Here is a 21,423-nt window from a genome sequence, read left to right on the forward strand (position 1 = left end):
TATTGGCGGTCCGCCTTGCGGATGGGGAGCTGGTGGTAGGCAGATTTCAGGTCCACTGCAGAGAAGACCCGGTACTGTGCAATCTGATTGACCACATCAGATATGCGTGGGAGGGGGTACGCGTCGAGCTGTGTGTACCGATTGATGGTCTGACCATCCTGTGTTTCTCCCCAGTCTTTACAACTACAACTTGGGCTCTCAAGGGGCTGTTGCTGGCCTCAATGATGCCTTCCCGCAATAGCCACTGGATCTCTGACCTGATGAAGGTCCTGTCCTGGGCACTGTACCGTCTGCTCCTGGTGGCGACGGGTTTGCAATCCGGGGTGAGGTTTGCAAACAGGGAAGGTGGGCCGACCTTAAGGGTCGTGAGGCTGCATAGAGTAAGGGGTGGTAGGGGCCCGCCGAATTTCAGAGTTAGACTTTGGAGGTTGCACTGGAAGTCCAGGCCGAGTAACAAGGCAGCGCAGAGGTTGGGGAGGACGTAGAGCCAGAAGCCGCTGAACTCTACGCCCTGGATGGTGAGGGTGGCGATGCAGTAACCCCGGAGCGCTACGGAGTGGGATCCGGAGGCCAGGGAGATTTGTTGGGTAATGGGGTGCAGCGCGAGGGAGCAGCACCTTACCGTATCGAGGTGGATGAAGCTCTCCGTGCTCCCGGAGTCGAGAAGGCAAGGTGTCTTGAGGCCATCGACCTTCACCGTCGTTGTCGCGGTTGCGAGGTTGTGTGGCCGGGACTGGTCGAGCGTGATGGAGGCGAGCTGCGGCTGGTGTTGGTGGGCCCTGGGCTGGTTGGCGGCGGTTGCGGGCGATGAGCGGCCAGACGAGGTGCCTGATGAGCAGCGGTCCTGAGACGCCGTCCAAAATGGCACCAAAGATGGCGGCGCCCATGAGGCGCACGTGACAGGCGGCGTTAAAGATGGCGGCACCCATGGGCCGCACGAGGTCTGATGGGGGGAAGGTGGCGGCGCCCACGGGCCGCACGGGGTCTGATGGGGGGAAGGTGGCGGCGCCCACGGGCTGCACGGGGTCTGATGGGGGGAAGGTGGCGGCGCCCACGGGCCGCACGGGGTCTGATGGGGGGAAGGTGGTGGCGCCCACGGGCCGCACGGGGTCTGATGGGGGAAGATGGCTGCGCCCACGGGCCGCACGTGGGTTGCGGGGACGAAAATGGCGGCACCCCCGGGTCGCACGTGGGGGGTGCAGGAACAATGGGCCTTGTTACAGTGGCGATCGACCGGGCCTGGCATACCGCAGCGAAATGTCCTTTCTTCCCGCAGGCCTTGCAGATTGCGCTCTGCGACGGGCAGCGCTGCCGGGGGTGCTTTGTCTGCTCACAGAAATAGCACTTGGGCCCCCCGGGGTTGATTGGCTGCCGCGCGGCGCAGGCTTGGGGTTGGCTGGGGACGGTCGCTGGTGGGGTCCACGATGTCCAGGAGGGGGGCGCCATGCGGTCGGGGAATACGCTTGTACATTACGGGAGGCTACCGTTAGTGAGGTCACGAGTTTCTTGATCGCCGCGATGTCGAGCGTACCCCCTTCTAAGAGGCGCTGGCGGATGTACGCCGACCCCATGCCCGTAACGAAAGCGTCCCTGATTAGGGGTTCAGTATGTTCAACGGCCGAAACTGCCTGGCAATCGCAGTTCCTCACCAGGATGTGCAGGGCACGGCAGAAATCTTCCAATAACTCACCGGGGAGTTGTTGCCGCGTGGACAGGAGGTGCCTGGCGTAGAGATTGTTGATCGGCCGGATGTAGTTCCCTTTCAGAACTTTCAGCCATGGCCTCAGTGTATTTGGGCGACTCCCAGATAAGGGGAAAAATACCGAAATGGCTGCAGCTTAGTGAGCACACACATTTATACTCCGCCTACTGGGTGGAGCCAGCAGGCAGGGATCTACCCCCATACCTGTAATACAGGTGCCTTACCCTATTACTTCACATATACGTCATATATACACACAGTGGTGACTACCACAACAGGTACAGCACGGGGTTAGATGCAGAGTAAAGCTCCCTCTACACTGTCCCATCAAACACTCCCAAGAAAGGGACAGCACAAGGTTAAATACAGAGTAAAGCTCCCTCTACACTGTCCCCATCAAACACTCCCAGGACAGGTGCAGCACAGGGTAAGATAGAGAGTAAAGATCCCTTTACACTGTCCCCATGAGACACTCCCAGGTCAGGTACAGCACGGAGTTAGATATAGAGTACAGCTCCCTCTACATTGTCCCCATCAAACACTCCCAGGACAGGTACACCACGGGGTTAGATACAGAGTAAAGCTCCCTCTACATTGTCCCCATCAAACCCTCCTAGGACAGGTACAGCACGGAGTTAGATACAGAGTAAAGCTCCCTCTACACTTTCCCCACCAAACATTCCCAGGACAGGTCTAGCACGGGGTTAGATACAGAGTAAAGCTCCCTCTACACTTTCCCCATCAAACGCTCCCAGGACAGGTACAGCATGAGGTTAGATACAGAGTAAAACTCCCTCTGCACTGTCCGCATCAAACACTCCCAGGACAGGGACAGCACGAGGTTAGATACAGAGTAAAGCTCCCTCCACACTGTCCTCTGCAACCACTCCCAGGACATGTACAGCACAGGGCTAGGTACAGAGTAAAGCTCCCTCTACACCATCCCCATCAAACACTCCCAGGCAGGTACAGCACGGAGTTAGATGCAGAGTAAAGCTCCCTCTACACTGTCCCCATCAAACACTCCCAGGACAGGTACAACACGGGGTTAGTTACAGAGTAAAGCTCCCTCTACACTGTCCCCATCAAACACTCCCAGGACAGGTACAGCACGGGGTTACATACAAAGTAAACTGTCCCCACCAAACACTTCCAGAACAGGATTCTCACCTTGCTGATTTTCCCATCCCTGCTCCTGAAATGAAGCAGAAAATCTTGCTTAAAATATTTTCGGAGGGGAAACGGGAAGGGAAGTAAATGGCAGGCAAATCGGTGTGGAGTGATGAAAGAAAGGAAAGTGGGGGGATGTGGAGGGTGAAGTAGTGGGAGGGGAGCAGGCGTGATGCTGGAGGGTGAGGAGTGAAGGGAGGGAGTGTGGATGGAGGTGTAGGGTTTATGGTGCAGTGGAGGAGGACAGGGTGGAGGGTGAGGTCTGAGTGAGAGACGAGGAGTTAATTTGTTACCTGCCCCTCTCTGTCTCACTCTGTGTATCAGTCCGGCGATAATCCCAACATTGAGGAAGAGCAGGAGAAGAGCGAGAACAAGTAGTGGAAAAAAGATTGGCATTGGGATCAAAAATCCACCAGCTGCAGATAGGACAAAGTTACAGAGACATTAGGCCAGCATTCCCTCAGGACTGACCCGCGACACTAGCGTTTCCTCAGTACTAACCCTCTGACAGTGCAGCGCTCCCTCAGTACTGACCCTCTGACAGTGCAGCACTCCCTCAATACTGACCCTCTGACAGTGCAGCGCTCCCTCAGTACTGACCCGCTGACAGTGCAGTGCTCCCTCAGTACTGACCCTCTGACAATGCTGCACTCCCTCAGTACTGACCCTCTGACAGTGCAGCACTCCCTCAGTACTGACCCTCTGACAGTGCAGCACTCCCTCAGTACTGACCCTCTGACAGTGCAGCACTCCCTAAGTACTGACCCTCTGACAGTGCAGCACTCCCTCAATACTGACCCTCTGACAGTGCAGCACTCCCTCAATACTGACCCTCTGACAGTGCAGCACTTCCTCAGTACTGACCCTCTGACAGTGCAGCCCTTCCTCAGTACTGACCCTCTGACAGTGCAGCACTCCCTCAGTACTGACCCTCTGACAGTGCAGCACTCCCTTCCCTCTGACAGTGCAGCTCTCGCACAGAACTGACCCTCCTCAGCTGGTCTACATATTGTCCAATATTGAACTCTCACCTGGCTTCAGTTCCAGAATAGTCAGAGTCTCGGTTGGGAAAGATTGTCTTTGATCTGTGGAGAAACAGATGTTAGGACATCGAACCAGACCCCAACTATTGTTAGACACTGGATGAGAACCACAAACAACTTTTCAATTTGTAAAACTGTGAGGAAAGGGGTGATGGCTCTGACCAATAAGGATCTCTTATATTAAAACAAACGTTAATGTAAACACAGAATTAAGCACATTAATATCACATAAATAGTTAGACTGTTCTTAAATAAAAGGAACAACTTTAACTCAGTATCTATTCCTGCCACTAATTCTAATTAAACAACCCAATACAGTTCAAATGCCACTGATCAACAAATGTAACAGCAGGTCTGGCAGCATCTGTAGGGAGAGAAAAGAGCTAACGTTTCGAGTCCAGATGACTCTTTGACAAAGCTAAAAGGCGTAGAAAGTGGGAGATATTTATACTGTCAGGTGATGGAATGAAAGATGAGTTACAGCCACAGAAACCAAGGGGAAAGAGTGCTAATGGTCCCCAGAGAGAATAAAAGGTGTGAAAGGCCAAATGGCAGAGAAACTAAGATCAGACGGTAAACTGTGACAGATGTAGATGTGGGGGGAGGGAGGGCATGGGTGGGAGAGAGGTCAAATGAGAAAAGTGGGGTAAGGGAAAATCAAAGGGGAGAAAAGGTAAGGAAGGGGGAATAAGATAGGGGAAAGAGTTGCGTGGGGGGAATATATATAAAGAAAGAAATAACAGTTAAAAGACAGTTAAAATGAAATGGGATGAAAACAAATGGGTCTCGGTGGGGGAGAGCTGATCATCTGAAGTTGTTGAATTTGATGTTGAGACCGGAAGGCTGTAGCGTGCCTAACCGGAAGATGAGATGTTGTTCCTCCAGTTTGCGTTGAGCTTCACTGGAACATTGCAGCAGGCCAAGGACAGACATGTGGGCATGGGAGCAGGGTCTTGTGTTAAAATGGCAAGCAACGGGAAGGTCAGGGTCCTGAATGCGCACAGACCGAAGGTGCTCAGCAAAGCGATCACCCAGTTTCCGTTTGGTCTCTCCGATATAGAGACCACATTGGGATCAGCGAATGCAGTAGACCAAATTGAAAGAGGTGCAGGTGAAACGCTGCTTAACCTGGAATGAGTGTTTTGGGCCTGGGATGTGAAGCATGGAAGAGGTAAAGGGGCAGGTGTTACACCTTCTGCGATTGCATGGGAAGGTGCCATGGGTGATGGGAGAAGTGTTGGGTCTGGTGGAGGAGTGGACTAGATTATCTCGGAGGGAACGGTCTCTGCGGAATGCTGACAGAGGGAGTGAAGGGAAGATGTGTTTGGAGGTGGCATCATGCTGATGTTGCCGAAAATGGCGGAGGATTATGCGTTGCATACGGAGGCTGGTGGGGTGAAATGTAAAAACGAGGGGGACTCTAATCTTGTTCTGGGAAGGTGGGGAGGAGACGGGGGTAGTGGCATAGGAGAGGAACTGCAAGGTGTTGAGGGCCCTGTCAACAACTGTAGGTGAGAAACCAGGGTTGAGGAAGAAGGAACACATTTTCGAAGCACCACTTTGGAAAGTGGCATCATCGGAACAAATGCGACGGAGGCGAAGGAGTTGATAGAAAGGGATGGAGTCCTTACACGATGTAGAGTGCAAAGAGCGGCAGTCCAGATAGCTGTGGGAGTCAGTGGGCTTGTAATGGATATTAGTAGATGGTTTATTGCCAGAAATGGAGACAGAAAGGTCAAGGAAGGGAAGGGAAGTGACTGAGATGGACCCGGTGAAAGTGATGGAGGTATGAAAACTCCCCCCACATCTATATCTGTCACAGCTTACCCTCTGAACTTAGTTTCTCTGCTGTTTTATCTTTCACACATTTTATTCTCTTTGGGATCTGCCATGAGCACTCTTTTCCCTTGTTTTTTGTGGCTACGACTGATCTTTCATTCCCTCACCCCACAGTATAAATATCTCCCACTTTCTATGTCTTTTGCTTTGACAAAGGGTCACCTGGACTCGAAACGTTAGCTCTTTTCTCTTCTTACAGATGCTGCCAGACCTGCTGAGATTTTCCAACATTTTCTCTTTTGGTTTCAGATTCTAGCATCCCCAGTAATTTGCTTCGATAAAGGTAATAGAGCATGTTTTACTTGCTTATCTGTGCTGACCTTTGGAGAGAGATCTTTTCAGGAACAACCTGAAAATCCTTCTGTCTTGTCAGACTCTTCTGCTCAACCTAACAGCATGTGGCAAAACTGCAAACTACAGACAGACCTGGCTCCTCCCATTAATAACCTCATCTGTATCCCACTATGATGTCCCATCACAGGCTTAATAAGGACAACTATAATCCCTCATGAATTATTGATTCTCAAGGGAATGTTCAGCAATCAAAATATCATTTCATTAGCCATCTCTCTGTAAATGATGATAATTAATCTAGAGACAAAGAAAATAGGAGCAGGAGTGGACCATTTGACCCTTCGAGCCTGCTCTGCCATTCATTATGAAAACGGCTGACCATCCAGCTCAATAGCGTGATCCCGCCTTCCCCCCATAATCTTTGATCCCCTTCGCCCGAAGTGCTACATCTAACTGCTTCTTGAAAACACACTGTCGCCGGGGCAGGATTAGTAGAGTTCCACGACGGCAAAACTGGCGTCGCACCTGGACTAATTCACCGATTGTTAAGGGGTGTTCGCACCGGCGCCACGTGGAACACAATCAATTCCAATGAGAAACAGTGCCGGATTCATCGGATTCGGGATTGACACTCAGGAGGCTGACGAGTTGAAGCTGCATGTACCCACTGCACTCCCTATACATACCATCCCAGCCAACAAGATGGCACCGAGATTTACCAATGCAGAACTGGAGACCCTGCTGGATGCCGTGGAGGCGAGGTGGGCGACCCTGTAACTTGGGGTGGGAAGGAGGCTGCCAGCCGCCACAGTTCACCGGGCCTGGGCGCAGCGAGCAAAGGTCAGCAACGCCATGGGCAACACAGGGAAAAACTGCATGGCCTCCTAAGAGCGGCCAGGACGAGTAGGTAGCACTGTGGCCTTGCACCAACCCCCGTCCCACACACCCGTAACCCCACCGACCCCCCCCACCCCCATACGGAGGGCGGCCAAACCCTCATCCTACACCACATGCCGGGACTGAAGCCTCCAGCCATCCACCCCCTGGGCTGCATGCATTCAACTGTCTAACACTGTGCATTTTCTGATTCCACCCCCCCCCCCCCCCCCCCCCAAGGCGAAGGCCGCGCACAACCGCCGAGAGAGGGAAAAGACTGGAGCGGGACTGCTGGACTTGTGGCCCCTCACCGCACTAGGACAGAGGGCTCTGGACATGGTTGGCGGGCTCGAGGAAAGGGCAGTCGCCGGTGTGGAGGTCGGCATCGGATGAGGAAGTGAGACCCCGCTGAGCTGCAGTTTCCCATGGCACGTGTGTCAGCCCCTCCCCCAAACTGCCACCCCCACCACCAGTCCTCCACCCACCCCCACCCCCACACTACCCCTACCCCTTCTCTACCATCACCACCACCACTCCACTCCCTCTTCCCAGCCCCCCCTTTCCCCCACAACCATCTCTCCACCCCCCCCCCCCCCCACCGGCCTACGATCCAATCGTGCGTCTTGACTTGTTTTGCAGGAGTTGTTGGTGATGGCGAGGGTCCTTCTGATGTCCCCCACCCCGACCCCAACCACAGAACCTGTGTGTCAACCAGGGACAAAGACGAGACCGACCCAGTGAGAGCCCTCGACCTGCATCCCGGGACTCCTCGGTGACCGAGTCCTTGGATGCCGCCCACTTCCCGTCACAGCTGTCTCCAACACCCTCCGCCATCCCAGAAACATTCACCTAGGTCGGGCACTTTAGTATAAAGGCTCCTGGAGCATGCTCTGGTGTGCACCACACGCATGCCAGCCAGGGGGACACCTCGAAGAGGCCAGGGACTGTCGATGTGCCAGGCTTCGTCCACACTGCCCGAGAAACGGGCACAGACGTGTATGATGCGCAGCTGATGGTCACACACCAGCTGCACTTTCATCGAGTGGAACCCCATATTCGGTTTGTGAAGACCAGCCTGTCATCTGTAGGTGCTCATAGGGGAACATGCATCCCGTCGATCACCCCTTAGACTCGGGGCATCTCGGCGATGGCGACAAACCAGGCTGCCCTGGTATCCTGGTGGGTTCGGTCCACATTGAAATGGATGTATTGTGGCGACTGGGCATATAGGGCCTCCGTGATGACGCAGATGCACCTGTGCACCGAGATCTGGGAGATTCTGGATAGGTCCCTACTAGACGCCTGGAAGCACCCTGTGGTGTAGACGTTCAGGGCATACGCTGTCTTTTTTTAAGTAAATTTAGAGTACCCAATTCTTTTTTTTTCAAATTAAAGGGAAATTTAGCGTGGCTATTCCACGTAACCCACACATCTTTGGTTTGTGGGGGTGAGACCCACGCAGACACTGGGAGAATGTGCAAACTCCACACGGACAGTCACCTGGCGCCGTGATTGAACCGGGCCCTCAGTGGCGTAGGCAGCAGTGCTAACCACTGCACCACCATGCTGCTCTCGGGCAACCGTCACCTTGATCACCAGCAGGAACGGGTGCCCTCCCTCACTCCCCTGCGGTGCCACGTGCACTATGATCCGGCAGATACGTCGCGCTGTCTCCTAGCTCAGCCGGAGTCTTCGGTGGCATGCCCAGTCTGGCAAGTCCTTGAATGACAGGCGCTGCCGGGACACACGAGGCCTCATGCAGCGCGTCCTTTGAACCTCCTCCTCATCCTCCTCAGCCTGTTGGGCAGCAGGCTCTCTCTCCTCACCGGCTGCCACCAGTTCCTCTGAGGCTGCCTCCGTTGTGGCATGGTCCTCCTCCTCGAGCCGCTCCAGCTCATACAACCGCAGTGCATATCCCAGGGCTGCGGCGACTAGGATGAAGGCCACCATTGCTGGTTGAATTCAAATATCCATTGCCCGCAGATGGAGAAAGGCAGACATGTTAGCATGGTGTGTACCCCCCTGCCCAACCAGGTCCAAAAGGTTACACGGGCGGCCTGGTTGGCACTGCGGACCCTGCCCCCACAAGTCCTTGCTCTCCCATCTCCGCATTCATGGTTCTGTCAGTGCATGGCCCCTGTCAGAAGCTACTTTGGGCATTGCCCATGCGTGATGTCCCGCAGGTGGGTGGCGGCTGGTTGGGGGGGGAGGGGGGCGTGGGGCGGGGGGGGGGGGGGTGGGAGTGTGGTGCAGGGGCGGTGAGTGTAGTGCAGGGCTGGTGGGTGGAGAGTGGGGGTGCAGGGTGCAGGGTGGTGTGGTGGGGGCACCCATACGGCCGGTGGCACTCTGCAGAACCATTGGCCACTGTGGGTGGGCGGTGGATTGAGCAGCAAGATGGCACCCAGAGCCATTGGGAGCGGGTGTCCTCCTCCTCCGCGTGGTGCCAAGTCCGCGAGGACATGGCACAGGGGCTGCACCGTCTCTGTGTTGAGACAAAGCCTCCTACAGCACACGCTGACCATCATCTGTTCAAATGACCAGCGACGCCTGTATACCCTGGGCAGTCGCAGGACTCCCCCTCTAGGTCCCTCCCTGGCCTGATGGGCGACCCGGTCCTCCGGGTGTGGGGCGGGTCCCTGCACGTGGGCCGCCACCTCGAGCATCTGCTGAAGCTGCTGCTGCCGCCGTCTCCAGCATCCGGCCTAGCAGCAGCACCTCTCGGGCAAATTCTGCGTCCAAAATCCCTGCCATCGCGTTTAATATCTGTAAGGCATTGGGAGAGGGTGTTAGACTGACAAACAGCGGTGGCTCCCACCCCAGGACCCTCCATTCTCCCATTGATCCTCCCTGCCCCCCCACCTGGAGCGCTCTGCCCACGCACACCCGGCCACAGCGGGCCCTCCCTCTCCGGACCCCAGACCTTGTACCCCGGACACCTGGTCGTAACATCACCTGGCCTGGGTTCTTGTCCCCTCCCACCCTCCAGCCATGGACATGTCCCCGGAGCTGTGTCCCATCCCTTTGGTGTTCGGATGTTGGCTGCTGCGTGTGTGGTGTTGCCTCCTGCAGTGTTCAGTTGCAGTGTTCAGTCACACTGTTCAGGCATCGCGGTCTGATTGGTATGCGAGGCAATGCCTCCAACGTTCTTATTGGCCCGCCCACCCACGGGTATCCATTTGGGATGTGTGAAGTGCTCACTTAACCACGATTGCCAATTCCCTATTAGCGACAGCATTCAGCTGCACAACCGGAGGCCTCGGCAGTCGGTGGGGGTTATGGGTGGGTCGGTGGGCAGGGAGAAGGGTTGCCCCCAGAATGGGTAACCACATTCCAGGGGTTGGCACGGTTGTGCCACGTGCGGTTGGCACCCTGGTTGCCCCCTAAGCGCCTCCCCCCTCTTGCCATGGTGCCTCATCCCCAGCCGAGGGTCCACCCACCCCCAGCCGAGGGTCCCCCTTCCCCGCCGAGCACTGAGGACACAAGCCCAGTGCCCCCCGGCTCCTTGCCTGGGAACAAAGATGGCTACTCACCTCCACGGCTCCCCACAGAAGTCCTCCCGTTTGTTTCACATTTTTCAAAAGGAGTACTAATCGGAGCCAGCGTGACCACTTGCTGGGAGGCCGCTGAATGACGGGAGGCTGTTGGATATGGGGTGGCCCGCGTTAATTGTATGGAAATGGGGCTTAAGTGGTGATAATTGATTTCTCGCCACACCACGGCGAGATCCCGATTTCACCTACGGGAGCGGGCCGGATACATCGCAAACTGTTTGGCGCTTGGCACGGTTCTGGTTTCTGCCTCTCCCTCTATTCACCGGCCTCGTTTTGCTCGAGCGAAAGCGTAACAAGGCCAGAGAATCGCGCCCTCTCTCTCTCTCTGTTACTCTCCTCTCTATTTCCTGCCCCACACAAGTTTCGTTCATCTCCTTGTGATTATGATGTGATGATGACCGGTACAGGTGAGAGACAAACAGAAGCTGTTGCTATTCACTGATTGTACAAGGACTGGGCTGGGGAAGGTAATGTCCTCCTTTACCTGAGGTGATGACATTCAGCACGTCCGTGTAATCGCTGCTGCCCAGTGTATTGAGAGCACCCACAGAGAAGTTGTACGCTGTCTGAGCTCTGAGTCCAGTGATAGTGAAACTCATAGCCTGAGCTGGATAAACGTCTGCGTACAGGTAGCTCAGAGTTTCAGCAGAGGTGTACCTACAGGATTAAACAGAACAACATCTTTGTGTGTCCAAGAGGCAGTAAGAGGCAATGCAAAACCCTCTTAATTTTAAACTTACTTTGTTACACAACACTGGGATCTGTACACAGTTCCTGTCTCCATAACCCTTGGTTAGACCACACTTGGAGCACTGTGCACAGTTCCGGTCTCCATATCCCTTAGTTCGACCACACTTGGAGAACTGTGCACAGTTCCGGTCTCCATACTCCTTGGTTAGACCATATTTGGATCTGTACACAGTTCTGGTCTCCATATCCCTTGTTAGACCACACTGGTATCTATACACAGTTCCGGTCTCTATATCCCTCGGTTAGACATCTCTGGGGTCTGTACACAGTTTTGGTCTCCAAATCCCTTGGTTAAACCACATTTAGATCTGGACACAGTTCTGGTCTCCATATCCCTTGGTTAGATCACACTGAGATCTGTACGCAGGTCCAGTCTCTATCTTCCTTGGCTAGACCACACTGGGATCTGTACACAGTTAGGTCTCCATATCCCTCGGTTAGACTACACTTGCAGCACTGTGCACAGTTCCGGTCTCCATATCCCTCGATTAGACCACACTAGCAAGCAGTGTGCACTGCTTGGCCTCCATATCCCTCGGTTAGATCGTACGTAGGGCATTGTGCACAGATCCAGTCCGCGGGTCTGACAATCGGTAAATGCAGATACCATCCTGCAGGAGGTGGGATCCTACCTCTTCCCCAAGTGCAGTCCCCTTGAGCAGAGATCAAAGGATCAATAACCTGATTTGGAAAGTCTGTTCCAGCCCTCCATTGAATCCTTGGTTCCAGGCCAGTGTTACAGAGTTGTGGCTTTTACTCAACACGCTCAGCCCTGTTGGAGGGTCAGGTCGACCTGTGAGAAAGAGACATGGTGGATTTAAACTTCCTCCAGAGGGAGAGTGTACATGAGGGTGTGGGAGGGGATTAAATGGGTGGGTAGAGTCAGCGATGGGGCAAATGTACATGGGGGTGTGGGAGATGATTAAATGGGTGGGTAGAGTCAGTGATGGGGTAAATGTACATGGGGGTGTGGGAGGGGATTAAATGGGTGGATAGAGTTAGTGATAGGGGAGAGTGTACATGGGATTTTCTGCAGAATCTGTCTCTGGGCCTCCGTTTCTTTTAAACTGTCAGTTTTGTTGGTGGGATTTGGACTTACTGATGCTGACCAGGTGAATATCAAACGTGTCTAATCCCAGCGAGTTCTGTGCAGTGCACGTGAAAGTTGCGTAATCCAGGGCCGCACTGGCATTAACAACACTCAGTTCAGCTGTGTGCAGTCCTCCCTCATGTAGTATTGTCTGTAAATATCTAACAAATAAAAGACAGTAAATATTGACAGTTTTGTTTCTGAGGACTGGCTTCATCCTGTCTCACATATTCTGTCTACAATGTCCAAATTAACTTTACCCACCTTTCTGTTTCCACCGCAGCGACTCACCAAGGCTCCTTAGGCAGCACCTTCCAAATCCACAATCACCACCATCTAGAAGGACAAGGGCAGCAGATACCTGGGAACCCCACCACCTGGAGGTTCCGCTCCAAGTCACTCACTACACCGACTTGGAAATATATCGCCGTACCTTCACTGTTACTGGGTCAAAATCCTGGAATTCCCTCGCTAACAGTACCGTGGGCGTACCTTCCATACCACCTTCTCAAGGGCCAATTAGGGGTGAGTTTTAAATGCTGGGCCTTGTCACTGACTCTCACTTTTAATCAGATTCTGTGGCAATGGCACTCACTGGGAAGCAGATAAAGAGGAACTGGCCCTTATTGAGAAGCAGATCAGTGGCACTGGCTCTCAATGTGAAGCAGATCCAGTGGCACTGGCTCTCATTGAGAAGCAGATCCAGTGGCACTGGCTCTCAATGAGAAGCAGATCCAGTGGCACTGGCTCTCATTGAGAAGCAGATCCAGTGGCACTGGCTCTCATTGAGAAGCAGATCCAGTGGCACTGGCACTCAATGAGAAGCAGATCAATTGGCACTGGCTCTCAATGTGAAGCAGATCCAGTGGCACTGGCTCTCAATGAGAAGCAGATCCAGTGGCACTGTCTCATTGAGAAGCAGATCAGTGGCACTGGCTCTCAATGTTAAGCAGATCCAGTGGCACTGGCTCTCAGTGAGAAGCAGGTCCAGTGGCACTGGCTCTCATTGGAAAGCAGATGGAGGCACTGGCTCTCATTGAGAAGCAGATGAATTGGCACTGGCTTTCACTGAGAAGCAGATCCAGTGGCACTGGCTTTCACTGAGAAGCAGATCCAGTAGCACTGGCTCTCATTGAGAAGCAGATCCAGTGGCACTGGCTCTCAATGAGAAGCAGATCCAGTGGCACTGGCTCTCATTGAGAAGCAAATGGAGGCACTGGCTCTCATTGAGAAGCAGATCAATTGGCACTGGCTCTCATTGATAAGCAGATCCAGTGGCACTGGCTTACATTGAGAAGCAGATCCAGTGGCACTGGCTCTCATTGTGAAGCAGATCCACTGGCACTGGCTCTCAATGAGAAGCAGATCTCAACGAGAAGCAGATCCAGTGGCACTGGCCCTCAATGAGAAGCAGACCCAGTGGCACTGGCTCTCATTGAGAAGCAGATCCAGTGGCACTGGCTCTCAATGATAAGCAGATCCAGTGGCACTGGCTCTCATTGAGAAGCAGATGGAGGCACTGGCTCTCATTGAGAAGCAGATCAATTGGCACTGGCTCTCATTGATAAGCAGATCCAGTGGCACTGGCTTACATTGAGAAGCAGATCCAGTGGCACTGGCTCTCATTGAGAAGCAGATCCAGTGGCACTGGCTCTCAATGAGAAGCAGTTCTCAATGAGAAGCAGATCCAGTGGCACTGGCTCTCAATGAGAAGCAGATCCAGTGGCACTGGCTCTCATAGAGAAGCAGATCCAGTGGCACTGGCTCTAAATGAGAAGCAGATCTCAATGAGAAGCAGATCCAATGGCACTGCCTCTCAATGAGAAGCAGATCCAGTGACACTGGCTCTCATTGAGAAGCAGATCCTTGGCACTGGCTCTCAAGGAGAAGCAGCTCCAGTGGCACTGGCTCTCAATGATAAGCAGATCCAGTGGCACTGTCTCTCATTGAGAAGCAGATCCAGTGGCACTGTCTCTCATTGAGAAGCAGATCCAGTGGCACTGGCTCTCATTGAGAAGCGGATCCAGTGGCACTGGCTCTCAATGAGAAGCAGATCCAGTGGCACTGTCTCTCATTGAGAAGCAGATCCAGTGGCACTGTCTCTCATTGAGAAGCAGATCCAGTGGCACTGTCTCCCATTGAGAAGCAGATCCAGTGGCACTGCCTCTCAATGAGAAGCAGATGGAGGCACTGGCTCTCAATGAGAAGCAGATGGAGGCACTGGCTCTCAATGAGAAGCAGATTCAGAGGCACTGGCTCTCATTGAAAAGCAGATCCAGTGGCACTGGCTCTCAAAGAGAAGCAGATTCAGTGGAACTTGCTCTCAATGAGAAGCAGATTCAGTGGCACTGGCTCTCAATGAGAAGCAGATTCAGTGGCACTGGCTCTCAATGAGAAGCAGATTTAGTGGCACTGGCTCTCAATGAGAAGCAGATCCAGTGGCACTGGCTCTCAATGAGAAGCAGATTCAGTGGCACTGGCTTCAATGAGAAGCAGATTCAGTGGCACTGGCTCTCAATGAGAAGCAGATTCAGAGTCACTGGCTCTCATTGAGAAGCAGATCCAGTGGCACTGGCTCTCATTGAGAAGCAGATCCAGTGGCACTGGCTCTCAATGAGAAGCAGATCCAGTGGCACTGGCTCTCATTGGAAAGCATATGAAGAGGCACTGGCTCTCAATGAGAAGCAGATTCAGAGGCACTGGCTCTCATTGGAAAGCAGATCCAGTGGCACTGGCTCTCATTGGAAAGCATATGAAGAGGCACCGGCTCTCATTGAGAAGCAGATCCAGTGGCACTGGCTCTCATTGGAAAGCATATGAAGAGGCACTGGCTCTCAATGAGAAGCCGATGGAGGCACTGGCTCTGAATGGGAAGCAGATCCAGTGGCACTGGCTCTCATTGAGAAGCAGATCCAGTGGCAATGGCTCTCAATGAGAAGCAGATCCAGTGGCACCGGCTCTCATTGAGAAGCAGATCCAGTGGCACTGGCTCTCAAGGAGAAGAAGATCCAGTGGCACTGGCTCTCATTGAGAAGCAGATCCAGTGGCACTGGCTCTCAATGAGAAGCAGATTTAGTGGCACTGGCTCTCAATGAGAAGCAGATCCAGTGGCACTGGCTCTCAATGAGAAGCAGATTCAGTGGCGCTGGCTCTCAATGAGAAGCAGATTCAGTGGCGCTGGCTCTCAATGAGAAGCAGATTCAGAGTCACTGGCTCTCATTGAGAAGCAGATCCAGTGGCACTGGCTCTCAATGAGAAGCAGATCCAGTGGCACTGGCTCTCAATGAGAAGCAGATCCAGTGGCACTGGCTCTCATTGGAAAGCATATGAAGAGGCACTGGCTCTCAATGAGAAGCAGATTCAGAGGCACTGGCTCACATTGGAAAGCAGATCCAGTGGCACTGGCTCTCATTGGAAAGCATATGAAGAGGCACTGGCACTCATTGAGAAGCAGATCCAGTGGCACTGGCTCTCATTGGAAAGCATATGAAGAGGCACTGGCTCTCAATGAGAAGCCGATGGAGGCACTGGCTCTGAATGGGAAGCAGATCCAGTGGCACTGGCTCTCATTGAGAAGCATTTCCAGTGGCACTGGCTCTCAATGAGAAGCAGGTGGAGGCACTGGCCCTCAATGAGAAGCAGATGGAGGCACTGGCTCTCAATGAGAAGCAAATCCAGTGGCACTGCCCCTCAATGAGAAGCAGATCCAGTGGCACTGGCTCTCAATGGAAGCAGATTCAGAGGCACTGGCTCTCATTGAAAAGCAGATCCAGTGGCACTGGCTCTCAATTAGAAGCAGATCCAGTGGCACTGGCTCTCATTGAAAAGCAGATCCAGTGGCACTGGCTCTCAATGAGAAGCAGATCAAGTGGTACTGTCTCTCACTGGGAAGAAGATCCCATGGAACTGTCTCTCACTGGGCAGCAGATCCACTTGCATTGCTCTCACTGGGAAGTAGATCCCTTGGCACTGGCTATCACTGGGAAGTAGATCCAGTGGAACTTGCTCTCACTGGGAAGCAGATCCATTGGCACTGGCTCTCACTGGGAAGCAGATAGCTATCACTGGGAAGTAGATCCAGTGGACTGTTTTTCACTGGGAAGCAGATCCCTTGGCACTGTCTTTCACTGGGAAGATCCAGTGGCACTGGCTCCCACCAGGAATGAGATCCTGTGGAACTGGATCTCATTGGGAAGCAGATCCAGTGGCTCACTGATCTACACAGTATCAAATACTAAGAATATGTCACATTTCAACCAGGGAATAAATTCCTCATTCACCCATATCTCACTACTTCCCAGACCTGGGATAATTTGGATCCAAGGTCACTCCATGTTTTGCCCAGTAGAATTCAACATCCGGGATTCCCTCAGCTTTGCAGTTTAGTGTGGCTGTGGAGGTCCCATCACCGACCACTGCTACCTTGCTCAAATCCACACCTTTCTGTATCTCCGGTTTAACTGTAAAAAACATCACAATTATCAGTGAATCAGAGTTCCCTCTGTACTGTCCCCATCAAACACTCCCAGGACAGGTACAACATGGGGTTAGATACAGAGTAAAGCTCCCTCTGCACTGCTCCAAATCAAACACTCCCAGGACAGGTACAACATGGGGTTAGATAAAGAGTAAAGCTCCCTCTACACTGTCCCCATCAAACACTCCCAGGACAGGTACAGCACGGGGTTAGATACAGAGTAAAGCTCCCTCTACACCGTCTCCATCAAACACTCCCAGGACAGGTACAGCACGGGGCTAGATACAGAGTAAGGCTCCCTCTACACTGTCCCCATCAAACACTCCCAGGACAGGTACAGCACGGGGTTAGATACAGAGTAAAGCTCCCTCTGCACTGTCCCCATCAAACACTCCCAGGACAGGTACAGCACAGGGTTAGATACAGAGTAAAGCTCCCTCTACACTGTCCCCATCAAGCTCTCCCAGGCAGGTACAGCACGGGGTTGGATACAGAGTAAAGCTCCCTCTACACCATCCCCATCAAGCTCTCCCAGGCAGGTACAGCACGGGGTTGGATACAGAGTAAAGCTCCCTCTGCACTGTCCCCATCAAACACTCCCAGGACAGGTACAGCACGGGGTTAGATACAGAGTAAAGCTCCCTCTACACTGTCCCCATCAAACACTCCCAGGACAGGTACAGCACAGGGTTAGATACAGAGTAAAGCTCCCTCTACACTGTCCCCATCAAGCTCTCCCAGGCAGGTACAGCACTGGGTTGGATACAGAGTAAAGCTCCCTCTGCACTGTCCCCATCAAACACTCCCAGGACAGGTACAGCACAGGGTTAGATACAGAGTGAAGCTCCCTCTACACCGTCTCCATCAAACACTCCCAGGACAGGTACAGCACGGGGTTAGATACAGAGTAAGGCTCCCTCTACACTGTCCCCATCAAACACTCCCAGGACAGGTACAGCACGGGGTTAGATACAGAGTAAAGCTCCCTCTGCACTGTCCCCATCAAACACTCCCAGGACAGGTACAGCACGGGGTTAGATACAGAGTAAAGCTCCCTCTACACTGTCTCCATCAAGCTCTCCCAGGCAGGTACAGCACGTGGTTGGATACAGAGTAAAGTTCCCTCTACACCGTCCTCATCAAGCTCTCCCAGGCAGGTACAGCACGGGGTTGGATACAGAATAAAGCTCCCTCTGCACTGTCCCCATCAAACACTCCCAGGACAGGTACAGCATGGGGTCAGATACAGAGTAAAGCTCCCTCTACACTGTCCCCATCAAACACTCCCAGGACAGGTACAGCACGGGGTTAGATACAGAGTAAAGCTCCCTCTACACCGTCTCCATCAAACACTCCCAGGACAGGTACAGCACGGGGCTAGATACAGAGTAAGGCTCCCTCTACACTGTCCCCATCAAACACTCCCAGGACAGGTACAGCACGGGGTTAGATACAGAGTAAAGCTCCCTCTGCACTGTCCCCATCAAACACTCCCAGGACAGGTACAGCACAGGGTTAGATACAGAGTAAAGCTCCCTCTACACTGTCCCCATCAAGCTCTCCCAGGCAGGTACAGCACGGGGTTGGATACAGAGTAAAGCTCCCTCTACACCATCCCCATCAAGCTCTCCCAGGCAGGTACAGCACGGGGTTGGATACAGAGTAAAGCTCCCTCTGCACTGTCCCCATCAAACACTCCCAGGACAGGTACAGCACGGGGTTAGATACAGAGTAAAGCTCCCTCTACACTGTCCCCATCAAACACTCCCAGGACAGGTACAGCACAGGGTTAGATACAGAGTAAAGCTCCCTCTACACTGTCCCCATCAAGCTCTCCCAGGCAGGTACAGCACTGGGTTGGATACAGAGTAAAGCTCCCTCTGCACTGTCCCCATCAAACACTCCCAGGACAGGTACAGCACAGGGTTAGATACAGAGTAAAGCTCCCTCTGCACTGTCCCCATCAAACACTCCCGGGCAGGTACAGCATGGGGTTAGATACAGAGTAAAGCTCCCTCTGCACTGCTCGCAATCAAACACTCCCAGGACAGGTACAACATGGGGTTAGATACAGAGTGAAGCTCCCTCTACACCGTCTCCATCAAACACTCCCAGGACAGGTACAGCACGGGGTTAGATACAGAGTAAAGCTCCCTCTGCACTGTCCCCATCAAACACTCCCAGGACAGGTACAGCACGGGGTTAGATACAGAGTAAAGCTCCCTCTGCACTGTCCCCATCAAACACTCCCAGGACAGGTACAGCACAGGGTTAGATACAGAGTAAAGTTCCCTCTACACTGTCCCCATCAAGCTCTCCCAGGCAGGTACAGCACGGGGTTGGATACAGAATAAAGCTCCCTCTGCACTGTCCCCATCAAACACTCCCAGGACAGGTACAGCATGGGGTCAGATACAGAGTAAAGCTCCCTCTACACTGTCCCCATCAAACACTCCCAGGACAGGTACAGCACGGGGTTGGATACAGAGTAAAGTTCCCTCTACACCGTCCTCATCAAGCTCTCCCAGGCAGGTACAGCACGGGGTTGGATACAGAATAAAGCTCCCTCTGCACTGTCCCCATCAAACACTCCCAGGACAGGTACAGCATGGGGTCAGATACAGAGTAAAGCTCCCTCTACACTGTCCCCATCAAACACTCCCAGGACAGGTACAGCATAGGGTTAGATACAGAGTAAAGCTCCCTCTACACTGTCCCCATCAAGCTCTCCCAGACAGGTACAGCACGGGGTTGGATACAGAGTAAAGCTCCCTCTGCACTGTCCCCATCAAACAGTCCCAGGACAGGTACAGCACAGGGTTAGATAAAGAGTAAAGCTCCCTCTGCACTGTCCCCATCAAACACTCCCGGGCAAGTACAGCATGGGGTTAGATACAGAATAAAGCTCCCTCTGCACTGACCCCATCAAACATTCCCAGGACAGGTACAGCACGGGATTAGATACAGAGTAAAGCTCCCTCGACACTGTCCCCATCAAACACTCCCAGGCAGGTACAGCACGGGGTTAGATACAGAGTAAAGCTCCCTCTGCACTGTCCCCATCAAACACTCCCAGGACAGGTACAGCACGGGATTAGATACAGAGTAAAGCTCCCTCGACACTGTCCCCATCAAACACTCCCAGGACAAGTACAGCACAGGGTTAGATACAGAGTAAAGCTCCCTCTACACTGTCCCCATCAAGCTCTCCCAGGCAGGTACAGCACGGGGTTGGATACAGAGTAAAGCTCCCTCTGCACTGTCCCCATCAAACACTCCCAGGACAGGTACAGCACAGGGTTAGATACAGAGTAAAGCTCCCTCTGCACTGTCCCCATCAAACACTCCCAGGACAGGTACAGCACGGGGTTAGATACAGAGTAAAGCTCACTCTGCACTGTCCCCATCAAACACTCCCGGGCAGGTACAGCACGGGGTTAGATACAGAATAAAGCTCCCTCTGCACTGTCCCCATCAAACATTCCCAGGACAGGTACAGCACAGGGTTATGTACAGAGTAAAGCTCCCTCTACACTGTCCCCATCAAACACTCCCAGGACAGGTACAGCACGGGGTTAGATACAGAGTAAAGCTCACTCTGCACTGTCCCCATCAAACACTCCCGGGCAGGTACAGCACGGGGTTAGATACAGAATAAAGCTCCCTCTGCACTGTCCCCATCAAACATTCCCAGGACAGGTACAGCACAGGGTTATGTACAGAGTAAAGCTCCCTCTACACTGTCCCCATCATACACTCCCAGGACAGGTACAGCACAGGGTTAGATACAGAGTAAAGCTCCCTCTACACTGTCCCCATCAAGCTCTCCCAGGCAGGTACAGCACTGGGTTGGATACAGAGTAAAGCTCCCTCTGCACTGTCCCCATCAAACACTCCCAGGACAGGTACAGCATGGGGTCAGATACAGAGTAAAGCTCCCTCTACACTGTCCCCATCAAACACTCCCAGGACAGGTACAGCACGGGGTTAGATACAGAGTAAAGCTCCCTCTACACCGTCTCCATCAAACACTCCCAGGACAGGTACAGCACGGGGCTAGATACAGAGTAAGGCTCCCTCTACACTGTCCCCATCAAACACTCCCAGGACAGGTACAGCACGGGGTTAGATACAGTGTAAAGCTCCCTCTGCACTGTCCCCATCAAACACTCCCAGGACAGGTACAGCACAGGGTTAGATACAGAGTAAAGCTCCCTCTACACTGTCCCCATCAAGCTCTCCCAGGCAGGTACAGCACGGGGTTGGATACAGAGTAAAGCTCCCTCTACACCATCCCCATCAAGCTCTCCCAGGCAGGTACAGCACGGGGTTGGATACAGAGTAAAGCTCCCTCTGCACTGTCCCCATCAAACACTCCCAGGACAGGTACAGCACGGGGTTAGATACAGAGTAAAGCTCCCTCTACACTGTCCCCATCAAACACTCCCAGGACAGGTACAGCACAGGGTTAGATACAGAGTAAAGCTCCCTCTACACTGTCCCCATCAAGCTCTCCCAGGCAGGTACAGCACTGGGTTGGATACAGAGTAAAGCTCCCTCTGCACTGTCCCCATCAAACACTCCCAGGACAGGTACAGCACAGGGTTAGATACAGAGTAAAGCTCCCTCTG

General features: G+C 53.3%; 1 protein-coding gene across 1 annotated transcript in view; it reads right to left on the reverse strand.

The window, feature by feature from the left end:
• The window catches only part of LOC140387054 (nephrin-like), a 327,816-nt gene that overhangs the window by 23,114 nt on the left and 283,279 nt on the right, over positions 1 to 21,423 (reverse strand). Inside the window, exons 9-15 of the mRNA XM_072470065.1 lie at positions 16,619 to 16,775; positions 12,325 to 12,476; positions 11,907 to 12,018; positions 10,960 to 11,132; positions 3,904 to 3,957; positions 3,166 to 3,288; positions 2,873 to 2,897 (exon numbers count right to left, since the gene is read on the reverse strand). Coding sequence (XP_072326166.1) covers positions 2,873 to 2,897; positions 3,166 to 3,288; positions 3,904 to 3,957; positions 10,960 to 11,132; positions 11,907 to 12,018; positions 12,325 to 12,476; positions 16,619 to 16,775 — 796 coding nt within the window. The remainder of the gene's footprint in view (positions 1 to 2,872; positions 2,898 to 3,165; positions 3,289 to 3,903; positions 3,958 to 10,959; positions 11,133 to 11,906; positions 12,019 to 12,324; positions 12,477 to 16,618; positions 16,776 to 21,423) is intronic.

Source organism: Scyliorhinus torazame, chromosome 12 (assembly GCF_047496885.1).
Source record: "Scyliorhinus torazame isolate Kashiwa2021f chromosome 12, sScyTor2.1, whole genome shotgun sequence".
In the NCBI taxonomy this organism is placed as follows: domain Eukaryota; kingdom Metazoa; phylum Chordata; class Chondrichthyes; order Carcharhiniformes; family Scyliorhinidae; genus Scyliorhinus; species Scyliorhinus torazame.